The 20,203-nt window shown below is 43.9% G+C and overlaps 1 protein-coding gene and 1 long non-coding RNA gene across 7 annotated transcripts; one reads left to right on the forward strand and one right to left on the reverse strand.

The window, feature by feature from the left end:
* Nucleotides 1–709: 709 nt before the first annotated feature.
* LOC106957373 (uncharacterized) lies at nt 710–2,142 on the reverse strand. Its single transcript, XR_001426936.1, has 2 exons — nt 2,007–2,142; nt 710–1,793 (listed from the first exon to the last, which is right to left on the reverse strand). It is a non-coding gene; the product is annotated as an uncharacterized LOC106957373 (long non-coding RNA).
* Nucleotides 2,143–11,547: 9,405 nt separating this feature from the next.
* LOC106957379 (zinc finger and BTB domain-containing protein 18-like) lies at nt 11,548–19,347 on the forward strand. 6 transcript variants are annotated; one of them, XM_015048696.1, is made up of 2 exons: nt 11,548–12,416; nt 17,343–19,347. In XM_015048696.1, exon 2 carries the CDS (start codon nt 17,360–17,362, stop codon nt 19,049–19,051), a length of 1,692 nt encoding a protein of 563 aa, XP_014904182.1. In that variant the 5' UTR covers nt 11,548–12,416; nt 17,343–17,359; the 3' UTR covers nt 19,052–19,347. The 6 variants fall into 6 exon arrangements, with proteins under 6 accessions (XP_014904182.1, XP_014904183.1, XP_014904181.1 ...); XM_015048697.1 differs by lacking the exon at nt 11,548–12,416 and adding an exon at nt 12,465–12,852; XM_015048695.1 differs by lacking the exon at nt 11,548–12,416 and adding an exon at nt 14,518–14,832.
* The last annotated feature ends 856 nt before the right edge of the window (nt 19,348–20,203 follow it).

The following is a 20,203-nucleotide window of genomic DNA, read 5'->3' on the forward strand; positions in this document are numbered from 1 at the left end:
CAATTAAGTTGTTTCTTAATTTTTAGAAAGAGAAAATATATGTCTTTAAATTTGTTTTCCAGCTTCAGTAGCCTTTATTTGTCAGTGGCCAGACAGGAAAGCAGGTTGTGAGAAAGGGTAAAGGTCAACAGGCTGGGACTGGAACCCGTGACGGCCACGGGTCACGGGTTCGAGGCCTCCGTATATGGGTCACAAGCTTTACCCCTGCGACTTTGCCAGCCCCCAAAAATATTTTTTTAGGATGAAATTTGGCAACATGATCTTACAAATGTAATGAATAGGTGACATGTATGTCACTGCATTGACAAATAGAACAATTTCAGAGGTGGTGGTAAGGGCTACTTCAGAGCTCAAATCTCATGTTTCCTTGTTCCTCAGCAGGTTTTGGGTTTATCACAATACAAAGCCACATTTGTTGAAAACTCACACATCTTGGTTTCAATGTACCTACTGACTCCCAGTAGCCTGGTAAAAACCAATCCCTTTTGCTTCGTCCAGAGGTTCTAGACTTTCAGATATTGAGAAACGATTGTTTGCAAGTGGTTTGGGCTCTGTTTACATCTTATAGTCGCTAACATTTGGCCGTGACGTATGTAATGCTCTGTCTCGATGGGAGGTGAAAGAAGCTACAAAAAGAGGATAACCGGAAATTGAGTGAGCTGTAACCAACCCCACGATGTCTTTACCAGCAATAAAATGTCTTTAAGCATTTCTCTTCCCTCGACTTTAATTGTTCAATTTTTGGAAGTGTAGCCTACACAAACTGAACGGCTTCATTCACTACCTTCACTGCCATTGCCAAATTACAACTACAGGCAGACTACAATTCTAAAACAATGCAGAAAATCAATTCACAACTTCCTCTATTCGCTGAGCGGCCCTGTTGAAATGCTTCTTGAGAAATCGGGCTCAATGGGACAAATGGGAGTAAAAAATGAAGAATGTAACAACCAGAGGTGGATCTTTACTTTAAATTAGTCGCTCCATTTTTGAAAAGAGCAACATAAAACATTGACAGCACTTATGCATACGAATGAAATGGGCTTAGGGAAAAAGGTCAGGTGCTCTAGCACCACCTAGTCTCAGTCTGTGCACATCCCTCCTTACTTAGCAAGCGCACAGAGGGGTCCTTGTGTCACCGCCTTGTAGGAGTGATGAAATGATTTATCTCGCTCGCTCTGTCCTCCCTCTCCTCCTCCCTGTTGACGCTCGTGCTCTCCTACACTGGAAAGCAGCAGTTGCAGTTTACTGGTTGTGAATAATGAGAGTGTGGCGCTCTCCATTTAGCCCGAGGCTTACAGAACTAACATCTGGGCTGCTTGGCAGGCTGGTCACCATCAGCCTTGTTGGAAAGCCTCTTCAATGCTACTCCAGATGCAGGCGAGGGAGGCCCAGCGCACACAGATGGAGGCACACACATACGCAACCGAGCTGCCACACACACACACACCCAACACATCACAAACACATCAGCACACTGACACAGAGGATGCTACACACAATAAAGGCATTCATGGACCCATTGATGAAATTTCAAATACAGATGTGGGAAGCATTAAAGCCACAGAAGAGCTGCTGACAAACACACACACGCTCAAAAATCTAATATTGGACCCAGATGGAGACGGAATTGCGAGCGATGTGGTGGGCAGAGTCGGCACATTGTTGGCACAGGTACCATGTTCTCAACAGCTGGCGCAGGTTAGACATTCCTGGGAATTGGAGCCACAAGGCAAATGTTCCCTCTGGCTCCAGGGGGGTGGTGGCGATGCTGTGGCAGGCGGGCTGACGGGCTGGCACATACAAACGCATCAAACAAAATGAATAAATCCAGAAGAGAGAGAGAGAGAGAGAGAGAGAGAGAGAGAGAGAGAGAGAGAGAGAAAGTTACATAAATGCTGTCACACAAATGTACCGAGAGGCTTAAGCTAAGCGCGGACAGCGGCACCGAGGAGCCGCTCAGGTAAAAATAAACCGTCAAAGCGCTGGTGGAGAAGCATGCTAACCTTTAGTGACATCTTTGTTGGCTGCAGCGTACGCGCGCATGCGCCGTCGCTCTGGTCTCGCTCTTCTGTGTGGAAGTGTGTTAGCCCCTTTTCACTGCCTGGGGGCTCATTTCCTGCCGCAGCTGTTGGCTAGTTCCTCTGACATCTGGACTGAGGGGAGACAGACAGGCGGGCAAAGTCACAGACAGAACACGGACGACTGCGGAGCGTTTCGTTTCAACTTTTATTTCTCAGGTTGCAGCAGAGAGGCTTCGGGAGATCACAGCTCCCCTTGTTGCACTTTCAGTCTTCTTCCGCTGTGGCTGGATTTATTTAAAGCTCTGTCCATGTCAGTGTTTATCCCTCTCACTTATTGTTTGTGCTGTGTGTGTGTGTGTGTGTGTGTGTGTGTGTGTGTGTGTGTGTGTGTGTGTGTGTGTGTGTGGATTCTGCTAGGGACAGATAGCAGCTGCAGCAGGCCTCACTTCTGCTAATACCTGGATCACAGACACAGGATTTTCAAAATAGCACGAACAACACAGAAATCTCTTTGTACTGCACACGGTGATTTTTCCTCTTAAATTCTAAGCAGACTGAAGTTGATCAAGTTCTCCTCCATCTTGATCGAGTTGGTTGCATCATCGGTTTGAAGGGTTTAGGAGGGAAACCCAGAGATCCCGCTCCCCACTGAGTTAAGTCAAGTTTAGCACATTTTAGCAGCAAGGCAGTTCAAAGTGCTTTACGCCATAAAAACACAATACAGTCACCAGTTATGAAACAAGCCATAAATATTACATTTAGTCAAATGCCATCAAAATGATCAAATACAGTGATCAATGTTCCAGTTATTAGAAATCAAAGGCAACTATAAACAAACAGGTTTTAAGCCATCATTTAAAAGAACTCGGTGTTTCGGCAATTTTCTGGAAGTGTGTTCCAGATTAGAGGAGCATAAAAAGATGAATGAATGATGAATTGATCAAGTTTTTCTCTTTCCTTCTTGCTGAAGTTGAATATTTCGGTCTGACTTTTCTTCTCTGTCATCTGTCTCAGATGAAAGATCTCTCAGATATCCCCATTTATCAATGTGGGCTGTAGTATTGGCACCAAATGTTCTGAATGTCCATCGCTCTAGTTTTATAAAGTCACCTAGGTCACACGTGGTGTCGATTAATTTGATTGTTTTACCTGTTTTATTCCTATAGTTGGAATATTTCATTTTTGAAATTTCCTGCTAAAACTAAGACCAATACAACAAACTCTCCCTTTAAAAATAATATTTTCCCAAGATTTTTTAAAATATGTAGTCCTCTCTGAAGTTGTTTGCATTCTACGTCTAAAAAAAGAGACAGTTTCTTACATGTCAGACTGTGATGTACCGCAAATGTAATGTTCACCTCTTCGAAAACCAATTGAATTTATACTCTGAATTTTCATCTTCATTCGGAAACCCGATGCTATTATAGATCTCCACCCATGATGACAAATTATTAGATTTTAGATGAGCGAATTCTCTGAAGTCAACACACAAAATAATAAATCTGGAAGGTAAAAGCTCTTAATTGTCCAGCAGGGGTGTTCGTCTTTGGTTCAGCGTCTGGCCAGATGTAAAATTCAGCCTAAATCCACCTCCCCACTTTTCTAACGTACTCACACACACACACACACACACACACACACACACACACACACACATCTCTTTTATCTCAGCTAGAAGACGGCTGGCTGGCTCTTGGCTTGGAGGCACCATTAACCAATTTAGCTTCCAGATGTCCATCATACAACCACTGCCAAAGCTGCACAGTTTTCCGAGAGCTTCACACGAACGCAAAGACGCAGCTCAGAGAGAGCTGTGATGTGCTGATGCTCGGACACAAAAATATACCTAAAGATTGGATTGGGTTTTACATGCGAAAATGCAGAAAAAAGACGCTCCGTTTAACACATCACACACGGTGCCGAGACGACTGCATAATGTGCTCCTCACCTTGTATTTATGTCTTCATATGAGAGTGATATTTGATTGGCAAGTGCAAATCCTGATAAAACTGAGACTTGCTGTTTGATCATCTCTAAAATAATCCTCCACCATCTGGAGGAGATAAGCAAGTTAAATACACAGTTGTTCCTCCTAATGTCTTGTCCCCCTGAGACACGAACACACGCACATCCCAACCCATGCCCCTACGCACACACACACACACACACACACACCCACACAAGAACGCACGTGTAAACGCCAGCATCGGCTCACACAAACCCACATTCGCTCTCCTCAGATGGACAGATGCTGCACCTCTAGAGGCACAGGGACCCAACAGCTGTTCCCAAGCCAGTCAGATGGGCGACCATTGATAGTTCATGAATATTTTACACTCAGCCAAAATGGCTGCTTTCCAGACCGCCTACGAGAGCAGCCGCACCGGACCAGATGATCATCGTTAAAACTGTATGGATGGACCTTATTCCACAGTTTATCAATCCAAGCCGATTTAATATTCCTTGGAAGTTCTGACACCGACAGAAAGTTTCGACTGGATCTGTGGTCGGAATTGAATGTAAAATGGGTGTGTGTGTGTTTTCTACATTTCAACTTATCATGGCGCATAGTAATGGCTCCATCATTTTGAGGGGATGTGTTTTTCTTCAGGTTAAGATGGTTTCATTCCTATTTGGGCTGCTTTTTGGATTAGTTCAACCCAGTACTCGACTGTTTTCACATAAATGTATTTTTATTTGCTTATTGTGTCATTAAGGTGAAAACAACCTCCAGCAACTCAAAGGATAAACCTGCATTTCTTTGCCTGATGGACAATTTATGAAGCAAATAAAGGTTTTAGCAAACCTTCTTTGCCAAATAAGGAAATGAGATTATTTAACATCTGGATCCGAAGAGACTAACTCTACCCTAGAGTGTAACAACACATTTTTAGCTGAATATAGTCATATTCAGTAAATTATAATATGCATCCCAATGAGTCTTGTTTGTCAGATTAAAAGAATCATAAAAAAAACAATCTTCAAGCCAGTGTTAAACATTCTTTTCATTAAACCCACATTTTTGTTTTTAATTTTTTTTAATACATGTATAATGGTCTGATGTGATAGCCTAATTTTGAATGTTGTGTTTTCATGAGCTATTAGCACAAAATCAACACAATTAAGAGAAATAAAGATGCTAAAATATCAGTCTTTGCCTATGTTACTCTATACAATATGTTTCACTTGGTGATGGAGTTACTGAAATAACTCCATCACTGTATTTATGAAGTTTTGAATATGAAAAATTGATAGACACAAAATTGTATTTTAGCCAATTATTACCTGAAAATTCATACACAGATCAGTGGTCTGGCATTTGAAGCTGTGTCTTATTAAACAAGTGCTGAATCACTTCCTGAAAAGTTCATCAAGGCTTCACAGAAGACTGTTAACTTCTACTCATTAAAATTATATGCCTCTTTGTTTTAAAGGATTTTGAATGACCCTGTGAATAAATGGTGCCGTAAAAAAAATAAACTTGTCTTCCCTTTTGCTGATGCAAAGAAGCATCTATTGGTAATATGTGTTTAATGTGTTATCATGGAGAAGAGTGTGTCTGGGAACCTCAGGGTCTCAGTGTGATTTTGTTTGTAGCTGTAAGCCATGACCCTCAGCCTGCACTGAAAGTGTTCACCTTCGTGTTGAAAAACCTGCGATGAGAGTCAGCTCATCTAAGTTTGAACGGTCCTCAACCAGATAAAGCTGGATTTGTCCCTCTGGATGGAAGGGTCGGGCTTTGGGTCAGTCAGAGTTAAAGTGTCTTGTTCAACGGTTGGATGGAGCAGGAGACAGAGGAGGCTGCTGTCTTACGGACACGGATCCTGTCTGTTGGGGAGGAGAAACTGCCGAGCCCAAAAGTGAAGTTCTCCCAGCTGTGTGAGAAACGGATCCCAGATACAAGCAGCTGTAATGAGCTCTCTCTGGAGCGAGGCAGAGTGACGAGCTCTGTTATCTCTGGATGGGGGTTTAAAAGTAGAGTTTCTGCTTTTTAGCATCGAAAGGAGTCAGACGAGAGGTTTCAGACATCCGACTATTATGCCTCCTACAGAGAGCAGAGTCTGGGCAGAAACAACAAAAAACATTTTGGTTTTTTCCCCTCTTTTCACAGGTCTAGAGGCAGACTGCTGGTGTTAACCTGTATTCTCTCTGTGCTTCTTTCTAGCCCCTGCTTCTATCTCCTTCTTTCCCTTTAAACCCTGTCCCCACCTTTCTCCTTTCCTCACTTTTGCCTCCGTGTACATTTCATTTTAAATAAACCCAGAGCAATTTCTAATAAAGTTTTATGTATGTATATCAAGTGGAGCATCATGACGAAAGCTATAATGCTCCACTTGAGACAGTGACACAACATTTCTGACTGCCACACTGCTGGACAGGACACTAAGAAAACCCCCCAAAAACACCAAAAGCATCCCTCTGGAGAGGGATGCTTTTGGTTTCCCAGACCTCTTATCTCCGTGACTTGATGTTGGTTAAGCAGAAAACAATTGATGACTTTCCACCTGTTTACTTTTCTCATTTTTAGGCACACAAAGCACAAAATGCTGTCATGGTCAGGTGCAAGAACAGGACAGAAAATGTGATGCAGTAACATCAGCCAGAGTCCAAAGAAGATCTTTCAAATATCTGCTAGAAGTCTTGAGAGCACTTGATTTTATTCAAGAGTATCAGAGTAAATGGGCATCAATAACATTTTAAACTCAACATTAAATGATTGCAAGAACACCTACATTCTTGGAAGCAGAAGTTAGACGTAGTTCAAACCTTTTTTTTTTTTTCCCCTCCATCATAATCCACACGAAATCCATAATTGGATCCCACTTCTTTTGTTCAACCGAACAGAAACAAACAGAAGTTGCAGGTCTCTCTGATGCTGTGCTTGCTTAGGACCTAAATATACAAAACACATTGATGATATTTTCACACCGGCCGCGTGCGACTGATAGGAGAGAGGCGAGAACATACCGTGTGTGTTTGATTGGCAGCTTGGCTCTGGGACCTGGAATAGCTCCAGAACCTCTGCAAGGGAGAAGATGTCTCAATATGTACAGTACTGCCTGTTTTACTCAAAGCCAACCTTTTTATTACATCCTCTACCTCTCTGGTTCTGCCTCTGCCTGGGAGGATAGATTAATCTCAGATGCCCCGGGGCTGAGATTCAAACATCTGTTTGCCCCTCTCCCCATCTCTTCGTTTTTGACTCTGTCTGCCAGCCAGTGCGTCCCAGAGTGAAGCCTCTCTTGCGCAGCCCCATTATGGATATGATGAGGGAAGCCGTGGGACTTCAGGTTTCAGAAATTCTTAAACAGACAGGAAGCAGTCCGTCTCTGACCAAGGTAGAGTCTTTATAAAACAACAGGAAAGCGCAGGCAGATAATCCGCTATGAAGGGACTGAGAGGAGAAATTGGTAAGAAAAATAAAGATAATGATGTTTACACTATTCCCTGTTATCACTCTGAGCTTCTTTTCTTAATGTTTCCTTGGTTTTATTTTGGCACCCTGCTGAGTTGAAACTGAGCTGAACGAGTCGCCAGCACAAAAATCTACAAATTAGGGTTTGTCCTCAGGCTCAGAGTAACAATTTTTCACTGGTATGTCCAAGGTCAGTGACAAATGTATTGTTATTATTTCTTTTGTTAGTAAGATTGTATTTAAATTGTATTGTATTTAAACTTCCCCTGAACGTGTTCAGATAGTGCATTAACAGAGTCATGCAAGTATACTCATACTGCATGAACCGTTTTACATTTTGACAAAATACAGTCTCAAACTTTCAGGTCGTTTATCAGGATCTCAATCGATCCTTAAAACTCCTTCTTTTAAATGTTTGCTGGATCTCTTGGTAGTTTTCCTTCTTTCTCCCACCTGAGCTGTGGATCTCTGTGGCTCCTCCAGTTACATGTCGGTTTCAGTCGACAGGTGTGTTGAGATGTTTATATTATTTTATACCCTAACCTTTCTTTAAACTACTTTATAGTGTAATCTCTAATCTGTCTGGTGTCTTGCTTGGTTTTTATGATGTTGTTAGTTCACTAATGTTCTCTGACGAACTCGAAAGGATTTATACTGAAATTAAATCAAAAACAGGCGGACTCTATTTATCTGTTAGGTTACTTTAGACATAACTGGTTGCAATGGACTTTTTAGGGGTGTCACAATAAGGGAGGTTGACCATTTTCAGGTTTTTAAATAAAACACTGCATATGTCATGTATGCATTGTGAGTGGACTGTGATGGTGTATTTCTGATTTGCTGAAGAAGTGTTTTCCAAAAGCTGCTGCATGTAGCAGACCTTTGGATATAAAATCAGTCGACAGAAAAGATGTGATGAAAGCTGGTAACGGGGATCTGCAGTGGGAATGATTCAGGTCTAGTCAGCTTTTTAAGTAAATTGCTTTTCCTTTGCTTCAGGGGAGAAATAATAGCCACACGGAGGACGTCGTGTGGCAAGATTAAAGAGGAAATGTAACAACAACAACAAAGTAAAAACAAATCTGATGTGTAGCAGTAGGTTAGATTTAAGTCCTGTAAGTAACACTGCTGGAACCAAAATGTTAAGCCACAAAGTCCACTTTAAGCTGCTCTGAATGGAGACAATTGTGTGGATAATATGGGATCTACAGCGACCTCCAGAGGCGGAAAGTAGTACTTCTGCTGGAATCAGCGCTTCATTTACTTTAAAACAACACACAGGATTAAATTAGGTTATAGTTTCCCTCAGCCGTCTTCATCTGTGTAACTCATTTCTGAAATAAGCAAGTGTCAGCGTCGCTTTTCTCACTATGACAGTATCTGAAGAAGGTCTGGCTGTTCTCCTCTAAACATTTCAGACTGTTTCTAGATAAACACGCTCCATTGTTTTCTGTTGGTTTAAAGTAGAAGACCTTGACCCAAACTTCCTATAGATGATTCTAAGCTCTGCTTTCCACCTGGGTGTTTTACATGCACTTTTTCCCCCCAAACCACTTCAGTATTACTTTTCAGCTGCAAAAAACAAACAAACAACATTTTTACTTTCAACATGTCTCTCACTGCTTTCCTGGTCACATGCGCAGACATGAACACACGAACGCTTCTGTTCTGGCATCTGCCGCGGTGAAACAATGAGTGGACAGGGAGGGAGGGGAGGAACACAGGAAAGGTGTCAGATGTTTGGGAAAACTGCATGGGAATTTCTTGAGAGGGATGCACAGTCCAGATTTTAGGCTATCTGGGAAAGAGCTACTCCAAATAAGAGTTTATACCTTCTAAAATAGTAGCACTACTTTATATTTATCATCCAAATTAGCCAAGAGTTTTGAAAACTTTACCCCTAAAATCCAATTTTCTCCTATAGGCTCATTGTCGGTGTGCTTGTTGGCCCTAATTGAACTTTCATGCATGAACAAGGGGCTCATTGTAACATGCTAGTAACACGGACCCCCAAATTGTAAGGCACATAACAGGGCCGTCATTCATTTGCATTTTAACTAGTCCTTCAGTGATGACACCAGATCGTGTGAATTCATTATCATACAGGGCTGCAGTTCATCCAGCCATCTATTAGTAACGCCAATTAGTTTACTGGGACAGGTTTGAGGAATGCAAATAGGGCTGCAGACACACACACACACACACGCAGACACAGACCGGCCCAAACCTTTTCTCTGTCTTTTACATCAGGCCTCTGTTAACAAGCAGAAATGTGATAAAAAGGGTTTTTGTCCCAGTGACCCACATCTGAGAGAAGTTTTAAGCAAATGTGTAAGGTGCAGCAGTCTTAACTGAATAAGTTCACTGACATATCTGTGATTTGTGATGGTGGAAACCCCATTTTTGATGCTCGCATAATGACTATAATATGAGAAAACTATGTCGCATGGCAGGTATAAATATACCGGCACATTTTAGACGCACCTGTCAGTGCGTGCAAACACAAGTGTTAATGTGGAGAACAATTTGATTATTGTAAACAGCCTTTTACAGGTTAAACAAGCCTTGCCACACAAAGCCTCAGCATTACAAGGCAAAGCGAGTCATAGGTCTCCCATTAAAGTGCCAGTCATGTGTCTCCAGGGAGAGCTAAAACCTCTCAGCCAGCACAGAAAAGCTGCGACATTTACATCCGTTTCTTCATGCAAAGCTACTCCTTGTTCTTTTATTCAGGTACTGAAAATATTATATGTTTTGGAGCTTATTCATGTTCTGAAAATGTTTTGAAGATGCAAAAGTTACTTTTAGTGATAGATAAGTGGAAGTCTGGATGGTCTCCTTTAACTGATATTATCCTATGGTCTTTGAAACACATTTATTTGGAAACCAGCTTGAGGAATACTTTAATCCCACATGAGATTTTAGAGGCAAATTACAAGTTTGACAAGTCTGTGTTTCTGTAGCAGAGAAAATCAATAAAAGTTAAAAGCTCTCATTAGACTTGTGTTCAAGATTTTCTGTGTAGGAGAAAGAATTTAAGTTTTTGGCCCGTTTTAGCAGCTATGCTAATGCTAAAGTTACACTTGCTAGCACGCTGAGATTATAAACATTGAGGCAGCAATGAACAACACTTACTAGTTGTGTGGGGTTTGTTACCATTTCACTTGTATTCTGTGCCCTAAACCCAAACTAATAAAACATTACTGGAATACTAATAAACCTTTTAAACTTCTAGAACAAAGTAGAATAACATTTTCTTTGATAACTTCAGCTGAAATGACAATAACTATTTTAGGGTTAAGGAGCTAAGCTTGATAGCAACTTCATTATTAGCACATTTGCTAAACTATTTAAAGGTGGAAGAAAACAAACAATTGCTATTACACAGAAACTTTGTTAACCACAAGCTTAATAACATTGCACAGCTAGGTTTTATTTTAAATTTGTTGATACATGAATTTATAAAACAGACAAAACAAAATCAAACAATGTTATTTATTAAAACAGTTGATATATGGACAAATTCTATATTATTATAAAATAATATATAAAAAAAGATCATATTTTTCCTGACCTTTTTAACATTTTTGATTGGTTTTTGAAGGTTGTTGGCATGCTTGTTTCTTCTTTTAACTTCTGTTTCATTACATTGTATTAAACATGCCCTCCAGTGCAGAAGTCATACAGATTGAGAAATATAATATGACATATGATAAATATAAACCTTACAGTTCTTCGATGGACTTTTCACAAGAGAAATGGAAATAACACTTGAGTGAACCAATATTAGTTTAATTCTATTTAATATACTTAGCTAGGATATTGTTTGTTGTTAATATTTAACCATAACTAAACATTATATTTACAAACTGAGCTACTTGATTCATTTTAACAAATTAAATGCTGATTCTGTGTTATACATCATATATAACGAATAGGAAAGCTGAACCTTATTCAGTTAAGTTATAATCAAAATGTCCATATAGGCGTTATCACCATATCTGCATCTGATTTTGCTAGAATTCAGCCTTTATTGAACATTACATTTGAAAAGTGATATACATAATAAAATGTTAATGATTTCAATAGCTTATAATTACACTTCCAAAATGTATCTTATGGGTTGCTTTATTAAAAATAGGTACTTGCCTCTCTTTCCTCTCCATGACTGAAAAGGACTCAGATTTGCTTGCGAATGCAGTGTGCTACCATACGACTCATTTATTACATCTGTTTACTCATTATGAGGACTAAACAGGCACTTCTGGTGGAGGCACAGCTGTTATGCCACTGATTAAGACCTGAGTGTATATTCCTGTTATTCCAACAATCATACATTAAGCAGCATCCAGCTCCATTGAAACCAGCTGTGTGTTTTTCAGTCAAGGTGGTGCACCTGCTCTCGTCAGCTCTGCCTCCTCCCCATCACCCCCACCCTTCCTCCTTGACTACAGTACCCAGAGCACATCGCGCCTCTCTCCACTCGCTCTGTGCTGCGCCAGTAAGTCCGCCCCGCTGACTCGCAGAACCAGTTGGTTTGGCCCAGCGTCTTCTTTTCCTGCCTCCTCACTGTGTGTGTACTGCTGCTGCCGCCGCTGCTGCTGTTGTTGCCTGGTGTCAACCTACGCCAACGAGAGAAAAAGAAGACATATCCCTCCCTCTCTCACTCCTCCACTGTGAGACGGCCTTGACTTTTTTCCTCCACCTCCTCCTCCTCCTCGCCGGCACCGCTGGCTTCCGTGCCGTGCCAGTCAACTCGCCTCCTTCCCCGGCTCGAGTTCAGCAGCAACAAGCTCGGAAACATCTGGCCGCCGCAGAGTGCTACACTCCCCCTGTTCCTGCAAAGCGCCTGCTCGACCTGGCAGCCTGCTATGGAAATTAGTCCAAAGTCAACCTAGTTTGGTCTCCGAAGGGAAGGAAAAGAAGAAGAAGCAGAAGAAGACGGGGGGAATTGACGGAGGAGGACCTTGTTGTCTGTAAGTGTTGCCTCCGATACGGGAGTCCTATTAAAGGAGGGTTACGGAGGAGGGGAAAAGTAGCTAAACCTTCCTTAGCATGACCGTGTTGTCTCTTCGCTCTAACGGTCGCTATGTTGGCCGTCCCTCCGCGGTGTTTCACCAGCTGTTGTCATAGCACCGGGGCCTTCGGAACAACCGTAAATAGCTCAGGACTACCGGAGCCCCGGTCCGCCTTTACTTTTGTTAGCCGTGGCCGGGGCTACAGCTAGCTGCGTGGGTCAGTGTGTCTCCGGGTTTGTTTGTTGTGTCTTCTGGAGAGAAATTAATAACAGCCCGCTCCCGTTCGGCAGCTGTAACACTACTTCGACTTTTAAGCTAATTTCCCCCCAGCAAACAAAGCTTAAACTGTGCTTAAGGAAGTCTGCGGTACCCGAAACCAACTTAAACAATCAGGGTAATTTATTGGAGTTATTTACTTCTTCATTACGCACAGAAACACATGTAATAAATAGCTCTACCTAAAGAGACATTTCTAAAGTTAATCTAAAGTTTGTTTAAAACGTGTAGCTTTTTTTTTTTTACTTTTCTGATCAGCGCAAAACTTTAATTATTTAAAGGTAAATATTAAAAAGCTCTATAAGACAAATATAAATACTACATTTGTAATTAATCATTTATTTGCAACTACAATCGCTTTACTCTTATAATCCTTATACAACTATTCGTATATTCATGCTCTTATAAATTAAACAGCAGGTAAACTTATCTGAAGCTTCACATTTACAAAGATGTTAAGAGGTCAAGTTGTAACATAATTTCAAAAACCTTTCAGGCTCAAAATAAATAAAATAATCTCCTTCATAATGCTCCTCTGGAGGAAAATGCAATTAATTTGATGCCAAGGAAAGTGACCAAAGTTCCCTACCATAGATTAACCAAAACTGCCCCTCCTGCGCACTGTCAGTCAGCTGACTGAAAAAATGATTCCCACATGTTCCTCACAGAAAACACAAGAGGATAACTGGAATTTCAATTTGTGAATCTAAAGTTTCTCCAGCTGTTATTGTTAAATTAAAGAGCTGCTTAAAATTCAAATTTTATTCATCATTTATTTCTTTATTTTTCTCGTGAAAAGACATTAAGATCTTTACCGAATAAAATGGACAATTTCCTGCAAAATTGTGCACTTTCACTCAAAGCTGAAACGAAAGCGAAATAACAATCTCGTAATAAGTTGCTCCCCGTCTGCAATTTTTTTTTTCTTTTTGAGCTCTTTATTTACGACTTGTCCTCATTGTTTTCCCCTCATTTCATCCTTGTCCGAAACAGAGGAGGCGGAGAAGGGTTGCGAGTGGGAGTTGGGGGAGAGAGAGGGGCACAGCTTGGTGAATGAATAAAATGACGGAGTGAATGAATACAAGACGAGGCGCAGCGGCGCTGAACCGTAAAAAAGTGGGAAACAATATCAGCTGGGTGCGTTTGTCAGTTGCGAATGTGCTGTGCTGGCCTTTGTTTATGCTTACTGGAAGGAGCTGCATTTAAAAACATCCAAAACAGTTCAGGAAAGGAAAAAAAAAAGTTTTTAGCCTCAATTCTTTTTGGTGTTTTTTTTTTTTTTTTGTGCAAACTTTCCCCTTTCTCTCTGGAACGTAGCTCTCCTCTAGTTTAATGATGACACAAATCAGCATCCCACTGCATTTAGTAGCTTTTCTTTTTCTTCCCAGAGAGGGAGAGAGAGAGTGAGAGAGAGAGAGAGAGAGCAAAAGGGAAGGGTGGTGGGGGTAGGAGGAGGTGGGATGAGGGGTGGTGGGGGGGGGACAAAGTTGTGGAGTGTTGGTAGAATGAAAGAGGAGTCTGGTGGCAGGAGTGTAGAGGAGGCAGCATATGGCTGTAGAAAGAGCACAGCTGGAGGTAGCATCTCCATCTGAGGATGATGTCAGAGCAGCTGACAGGCTGCCATCCACCCCACCTCCTCCTCCGTCCCTCCACCTCCCCTCCCACCTCCCTCCCCGATCCTTTATTGTGAGTCTCAGCGGCAGCCTGGGAGAGTTAGCGCTGCGTTTGTGTGTGTGCGCGGCGATCAGCGCTGGTTAGAAGAAGAAGAAGGAGGAGGAGGAGGCGGAGGAGGAGGAGGAAGAGGAGGGAGGTGGTATCTCGTTCCCCCTCCAACATCTCCTCCACTTTGCATCTGTCCCTTGCAGTTTGAACAGCGTGCTGTTGTTTTTTTTTTGTTTATTTGTTTTTTTCCCTTCGTTTTTTTTTTTTTTCTCTCTCCTTTCCTCCGCCTGCCTCCCCTCATCTTCTGCTCTGCTCTTCTACCCACTCATTGATTCAGAGTGAGAAGGATACACAGCCAGTCAGAGAGAGAGAGAGAGCAAGCCCGGCTATCCTGCCACACTGGAGTTAATCAAGTTGATGCGTACTGCTGCTGCAGGTATCGTTTCTGTGTGTTTTCTGTGTGTGTGTGTGTGATGCCTAGATGCAGTCCGGGATAGAGGAGTAGTTATTTTATTCTGGAGGTTTTCCCTGAGTGTCAAGCTTGTTTGAATGCTGTTTGAGGATGGTAGTGGGTATGTTAGCGGTAAACGGTAAAAGTAGTTGCTGCTGCTGCTGCCGCCAGTGTTGTTTTTTTAGTTTTTAGTCTGAGTTTAAAGCTCCTGCTCTCTGATATGTTTTGGACACTTTCCATGTATTTATGTAATATAATCCAAGCAGAAAGCACAAAGTAAAGTAATCTTTAAATTTTGTGCAACTTTTACAGATGTAACATAAGTACAAAAAAATGAAAATAAATCCACTACTTATTAAATCGAAACACAAAAGTACATTTTAAACCGAAATAAGTGCTTATTAAATCCGAATAATATGATTCTGTGTTTTTTTTTTTGTCCGTTTCCAGTCGATTTTGTCGCGTTTCGGTATTACTTGAAAGCATGCGCGGTCCCGGGCTTGCCCGCTGCTCTCCCCTTCCTGTCGGCTGGAGTGGAGGAAGACTAATTTAGAAGTTGCAGATTTGAGCTGCCTGAATTGGCTAGACAGCTGTAATCGCACTCCCTCCTAGTCTTAATCTCTTTATCTGGCTAGCAGCTGCCATATGGCCCCCGTCAGCTGGATCAGATGTGGGTAAGCCTCCCTCCCTGGCCGTCCCAGCCGCTCCCTCCCTTGCCCTCCTTGTGTGTGTGTGTGTGTTTGTGTGTGTGTCTCCTCTTGCAGACCCCTGTCTTGACGGAGTCGGCTGGCCCGGGCCCGGGGTTAGGGGCAGGGTGGCCACCGCCGGCTCCCTCCCCAGCTCCCTGCCGCTGCCGCCACCACCACCGCCGCCGTCTTTATTTTTAGCCATCTTTAAGGATTAGGATTGATGCTGTGACGAGCAGGGCACTTACAGTGATTGTATTGTAAATCTTCTCTTCTTGGTGGTGGGTGGGAGGGTTGAGGAAGAGGGCAGTTTCTTCTGCGGGGCGGATGTGCAGGGAGTTTTTTCTCTTTTTTTTTCCTCGTAAGATTCAGATGGGAAGGAGTGCGTAAGGAACGAATGGTGTGTGTGTGTGTGTGTGTGTCTGAGGAGGTGGCAGAGAGGGGGGGGGGGTTTGGCTGGACAGAGGGTTGGGGAGGAGAAGGAGGAGGTGGGAGGTGGTACACCCTTGTCCCCCCGTAAGTCGCCTCATTAAAAGCAGTCTGAGCAAGCCGGAGGGCGAGCGCACACACACACGTACGCAGCCCGCAGACGCACACGCTCGCATTCCTGCTTCAGCTTCATTCAAATGAGGCGACTGAACCGCTCGGGTTAACACAGCGCAGAGCAGGACCCATGTATTTTCTCAGGCAGGACAAATCAACTTGGTTAACAGGTGGGACTTTTATTTTAATGTTTTGCTCATTTCATTTTCTTCCTCTTCTATCCTAAAACTTTCAGCTCCCAAAGCCCTCATTTTAACGAGGTAAATTGAATTCACTTTTTTTTCCTCCTCTGGTTCAGACAATATTAACATTCTCCATCCTTTCCTCCATACCTTATCTCAGATCTTAAGCCGGCGCTCACAGGTTAAACGAAGGACAAGCTTTTTTCATTTCTGGACCTTCTTCTGTTTTTTCCATTCAGCCAGTTTTTCTTCCTGACTTAGTCTGTGGAGGTGGTTTGTAGGTAGGTAGGCTGGTGCTCAGAGTGTGTGTGTGTGTGTGTGTGTGTGTGTGTATGTATGTATGTGCGGACAGAGCACGCAGCTGAAAGCTGGTTACCTAAAAGGGCTGCGCCAGGCCAGGCCAAAGTGGGTTAATAAAAATAACCAGCGTAGGAGCAGCGACAATCCAGGAGTGCAAGCAGAGGAGTTGGAGAGCTGCAGGAAGACTGAGTGGAGGAATCTGTCTCTGGAGGTTTATCTGAGATTAAGTCATGGTTAGAAAAAAAAAACATGGACAAGTCGATATTCAGTTTTTTTATCTACATTTTTCTGAATGTTTTTCATATTTGAATGAGTTAAATATTTACAGAAAGAATCTGAGCAGTAATTAAAAAATGTGTTGCATTTTAGATAAAAAATATTACCAATGTGGGAAATGTCTTTTTTTTTTTTTTTATCTTTGCTATTTTCAAATTTTAAAAATGTGCTTATTTTTTTCCTCCCGGTGATTTTCTCTGCTCGTGATGTTTCTTTTTTCCTCTGTCTGGTACCACATCTTGTTCTCCATTTACCTTTTTCGACTTCTAAAATATAATTGTAGCTGGATAACTGCAAGGATTAAAAACAATAATATTTAGTCTTGAATTTAAAAAGTCCTGACTTCAAGTTTAGCTCAAATTTCCAAGTGTTCTGGAATTGTTCATTTCATTTTCGGAGCGCGTTCAGCTTATCACACCATTCGGCTCCTTGTTAGCGACAGTTTAAAAGCCGTAAAAAGGCGAACGCACACACTCACTGTGTGTGTCCTCTGTGTTCCCGGCTGCAGGTTATGAGGACGGCAGGATGGAGTTCCCAGACCACAGCAGACATCTACTCCAGTGTCTGAGCGAGCAGCGGCACCAGGGCTTCCTGTGCGACTCCATGGTGCTGGTGGGCGATGCCCAGTTCCGCGCCCACCGCGCCGTGCTGGCCTCCTGCAGCATGTACTTCCACCTGTTCTACAAGGACCAGCTGGACAAGCGAGACGTGGTGCATCTCAACAGCGACATCGTGACGGCGCCGGCCTTCTCCCTGCTGCTGGAGTTCATGTACGAGGGCAAGCTGCAGTTCCAGGACCTTCCCGTGGAGGACGTGCTGGCGGCGGCCAGCTACTTGCACATGTACGACATCGTGAAGGTGTGCAAGAAGCGCTTGAAGCAGAAGGCCACGGCGGAGGCGGACAGCACGCGTAGGGAGGACGATGGCGGCTCCAGCTGCTCCGACAAGGCCGACAGTTTGTCCGACGGTTCGACGGGGCAGCCCGCCACGGCCGACCTGCTGCACAGCGACGAAGAGGAGGAGGGGAAGGCCGAGGGAAGCCAGCTGTGGCTGCGGTTGCCGTCGGCAGACAGACCGGGGACACCGGGCGGGGCTGCGGCCAGTCCGGGGCACGGAGAGGCGGCGAGCCAGCCAGGTGAAGGCCTGGGAGAAGGGGGCAAGGCGCTGTCGCCCGCCGGCAGCCCCAGCAGCTCCACTGGGTCGCTCTCCCAGAGATCCCACCGCTCCATCAGCTCCCGCGCCGGCCACAGGGGCAGGAGGGTGTCGAACGACGCGGCCGACTGCGTCCTGGACCTGTCGGTGAAGCCCATTGCCGTTAGCAACCACCATCCGTCTTACTTCAGCGGGGCGGCTACGCCGGACAGCCTGCAGAGCCCGCTGGCGGTGAGGGTGAAGGTGGAGAGGGGGGTGGCCTCCGACGAAGACGAGGAACTGGGCGGGAGCGACTACAACATGGAGCACAGCGGCCTCGGTAAGACGCAGGTTCCCAGCGCCAACGGATGCCTGAGCCACCACGGAGTGGGCGGGCCCCTGTCGGCCCAGAGGCGGCTGGGTCTGGAGGCCCACCTGTCGGCGCTGCGCGAGGCGTCTCTGGCGTCGGAGTTGGAGAGGGACGAGAAGCCCCCGGCCTCGGCCGCTGCCAACGAGGACATCCTGGGGGGGGAGAACGAGCACGCCCAGGCCGAAGCGGCCAGCATGGACAACTCGCTGCTGCCTTACGTCTCCAACATGCTGTCGGCCCAGCACACCCAGATCTTCATGTGCCCGCTGTGCAACAAGGTGTTCCCCTCACCGCACATCCTGCAGCTCCACCTCAGCTCCCACTTCAGGGAGCAGGAGGGCATCCGCTCCAAGCCCGCCGGGGACGTCAACGTGCCCACCTGCACCATCTGCAGCAAGACCTTCTCCTGCATGTACACGCTGAAGCGCCACGAGCGGACACACTCGGGTGAGAAGCCCTACACCTGCACCACCTGCGGCAAGAGCTTCCAGTACTCTCACAACCTCAGCCGTCACGCGGTGGTGCACACCCGTGAGAAGCCGCATGCGTGCAAGTGGTGCGAGCGGCGCTTCACGCAGTCCGGGGACCTCTACCGACACATCCGCAAGTTCCACTGCGAACTGGTGAACTCGCTGTCGGTGAAGAGCGAGCCGCTGGCGCTGCCCAACGTCAGGGATTGGGCGATCGAGGACAGCTCCCAGGAGTTATGGAAGTAGAGTCGGATTGTCGGGTTTGAACGAGGCTTGGGGAGGTGAGAGGAAGGTGGCAGAGTTAAGCGGTCGGGGGTTTAAGTGAGTCATGTTCTTATTCGTTGCGACATCTCATTCAACCGCACTTTAATAGCACATGAAAATGTTACTACTGACTTATTTTTACCGTCTGTTTGGGGGTTTCTGTTTTATTTTATTTTGAAGTCCCGTAACAATTTGGCATTAGTTCTCTTCTGTTGTTTTTTTTGTTTTTTGGTGTGTGTGTGTGTGTGTGGCGTCTGAGGACACGGCTCCCTCCCTAAGTGTCTTTTTTTTATTCTTTATTATTATTATTATTTTGTTGTTTTTGGAAGAAATTTCTGCGTGTGTCTGTTTCACCCCAGATACGACACTCCCATCGCCGGCCTCACCGGTTCCACAGGCAACAGGAGTTCATGTCGAACACACTGAAACAACACACTAAATAAAAAAAAAAATAAAAAAAAGAAAACGGGTACTGTGAGGCCGCCGCGCACGCCGCCGTCTGAGTACGTATGCGTGTGCGCGTTTGATTCTGCACTACTCCGGCAAAAGCAAGCAAACGACGACAAACAATAAAAAAACAAACAGATAAACAAAAGAGAAATCACCAATCATGTGTGAGCGTGCGTGCGTTTTTGTGTGTGTTAAATTAGATTTTCCTCCTGGCATGAAGGTGTCGTTGGCGAGCGCTCCCCACTTCTCTCGTTAAGCTCTTTGGTGTGTTGGTGTGTTCAGGGGAAAGCTGACTGACTGACTGACTGATGGCACTCATGCAATGCACAGCCTCCTTTTTTCACTTCCAATCAATCTGAAGTATTTTCTAAAAATGAGAAGACCTTTACAAATATTATTATTATTATTATTATTATTATTGATAGATTTTTTTTTTCTTGAATCTAGCTGGCAGTCTTTAAAACATCTCTTGTTGTAAATGTATTTAATTTAAGGTTGTTGTATATTGTTCTGCTATAGTTTAAAGATTTTAATCCCTTTTTTTTAACTTAATGATTATTATTATTATTATTAATATTATTTTTTGTTACTTTTTTTTGTAATGGGACCTGCTGTTGTTGCATGATGTCCAAACCTGTATATTTTAAAAATGAAAATGTGAATCTGCTGTATAACTGTACACAT

This window comes from Poecilia latipinna, unplaced genomic scaffold (genome assembly GCF_001443285.1).
Source record: "Poecilia latipinna isolate Pla-1442-1.1 unplaced genomic scaffold, P_latipinna-1.0 Scaffold898, whole genome shotgun sequence".
NCBI lineage: Eukaryota > Metazoa > Chordata > Actinopteri > Cyprinodontiformes > Poeciliidae > Poecilia > Poecilia latipinna.

Excerpts from the sequence above, each read along its gene's own strand:
- LOC106957379 (XM_015048693.1), top strand. The coding sequence starts at position 16,599 with ATGTGCGGACAGAGCACGCAGCTGAAAGCTGGTTACCTAAAAGGGCTG. Across the intron at positions 16,792-17,342 it reads TTATCTGAGATTAAGTCATG|GTTATGAGGACGGCAGGATG; the intron begins GTTAGAAAAAAA and ends TCCCGGCTGCAG.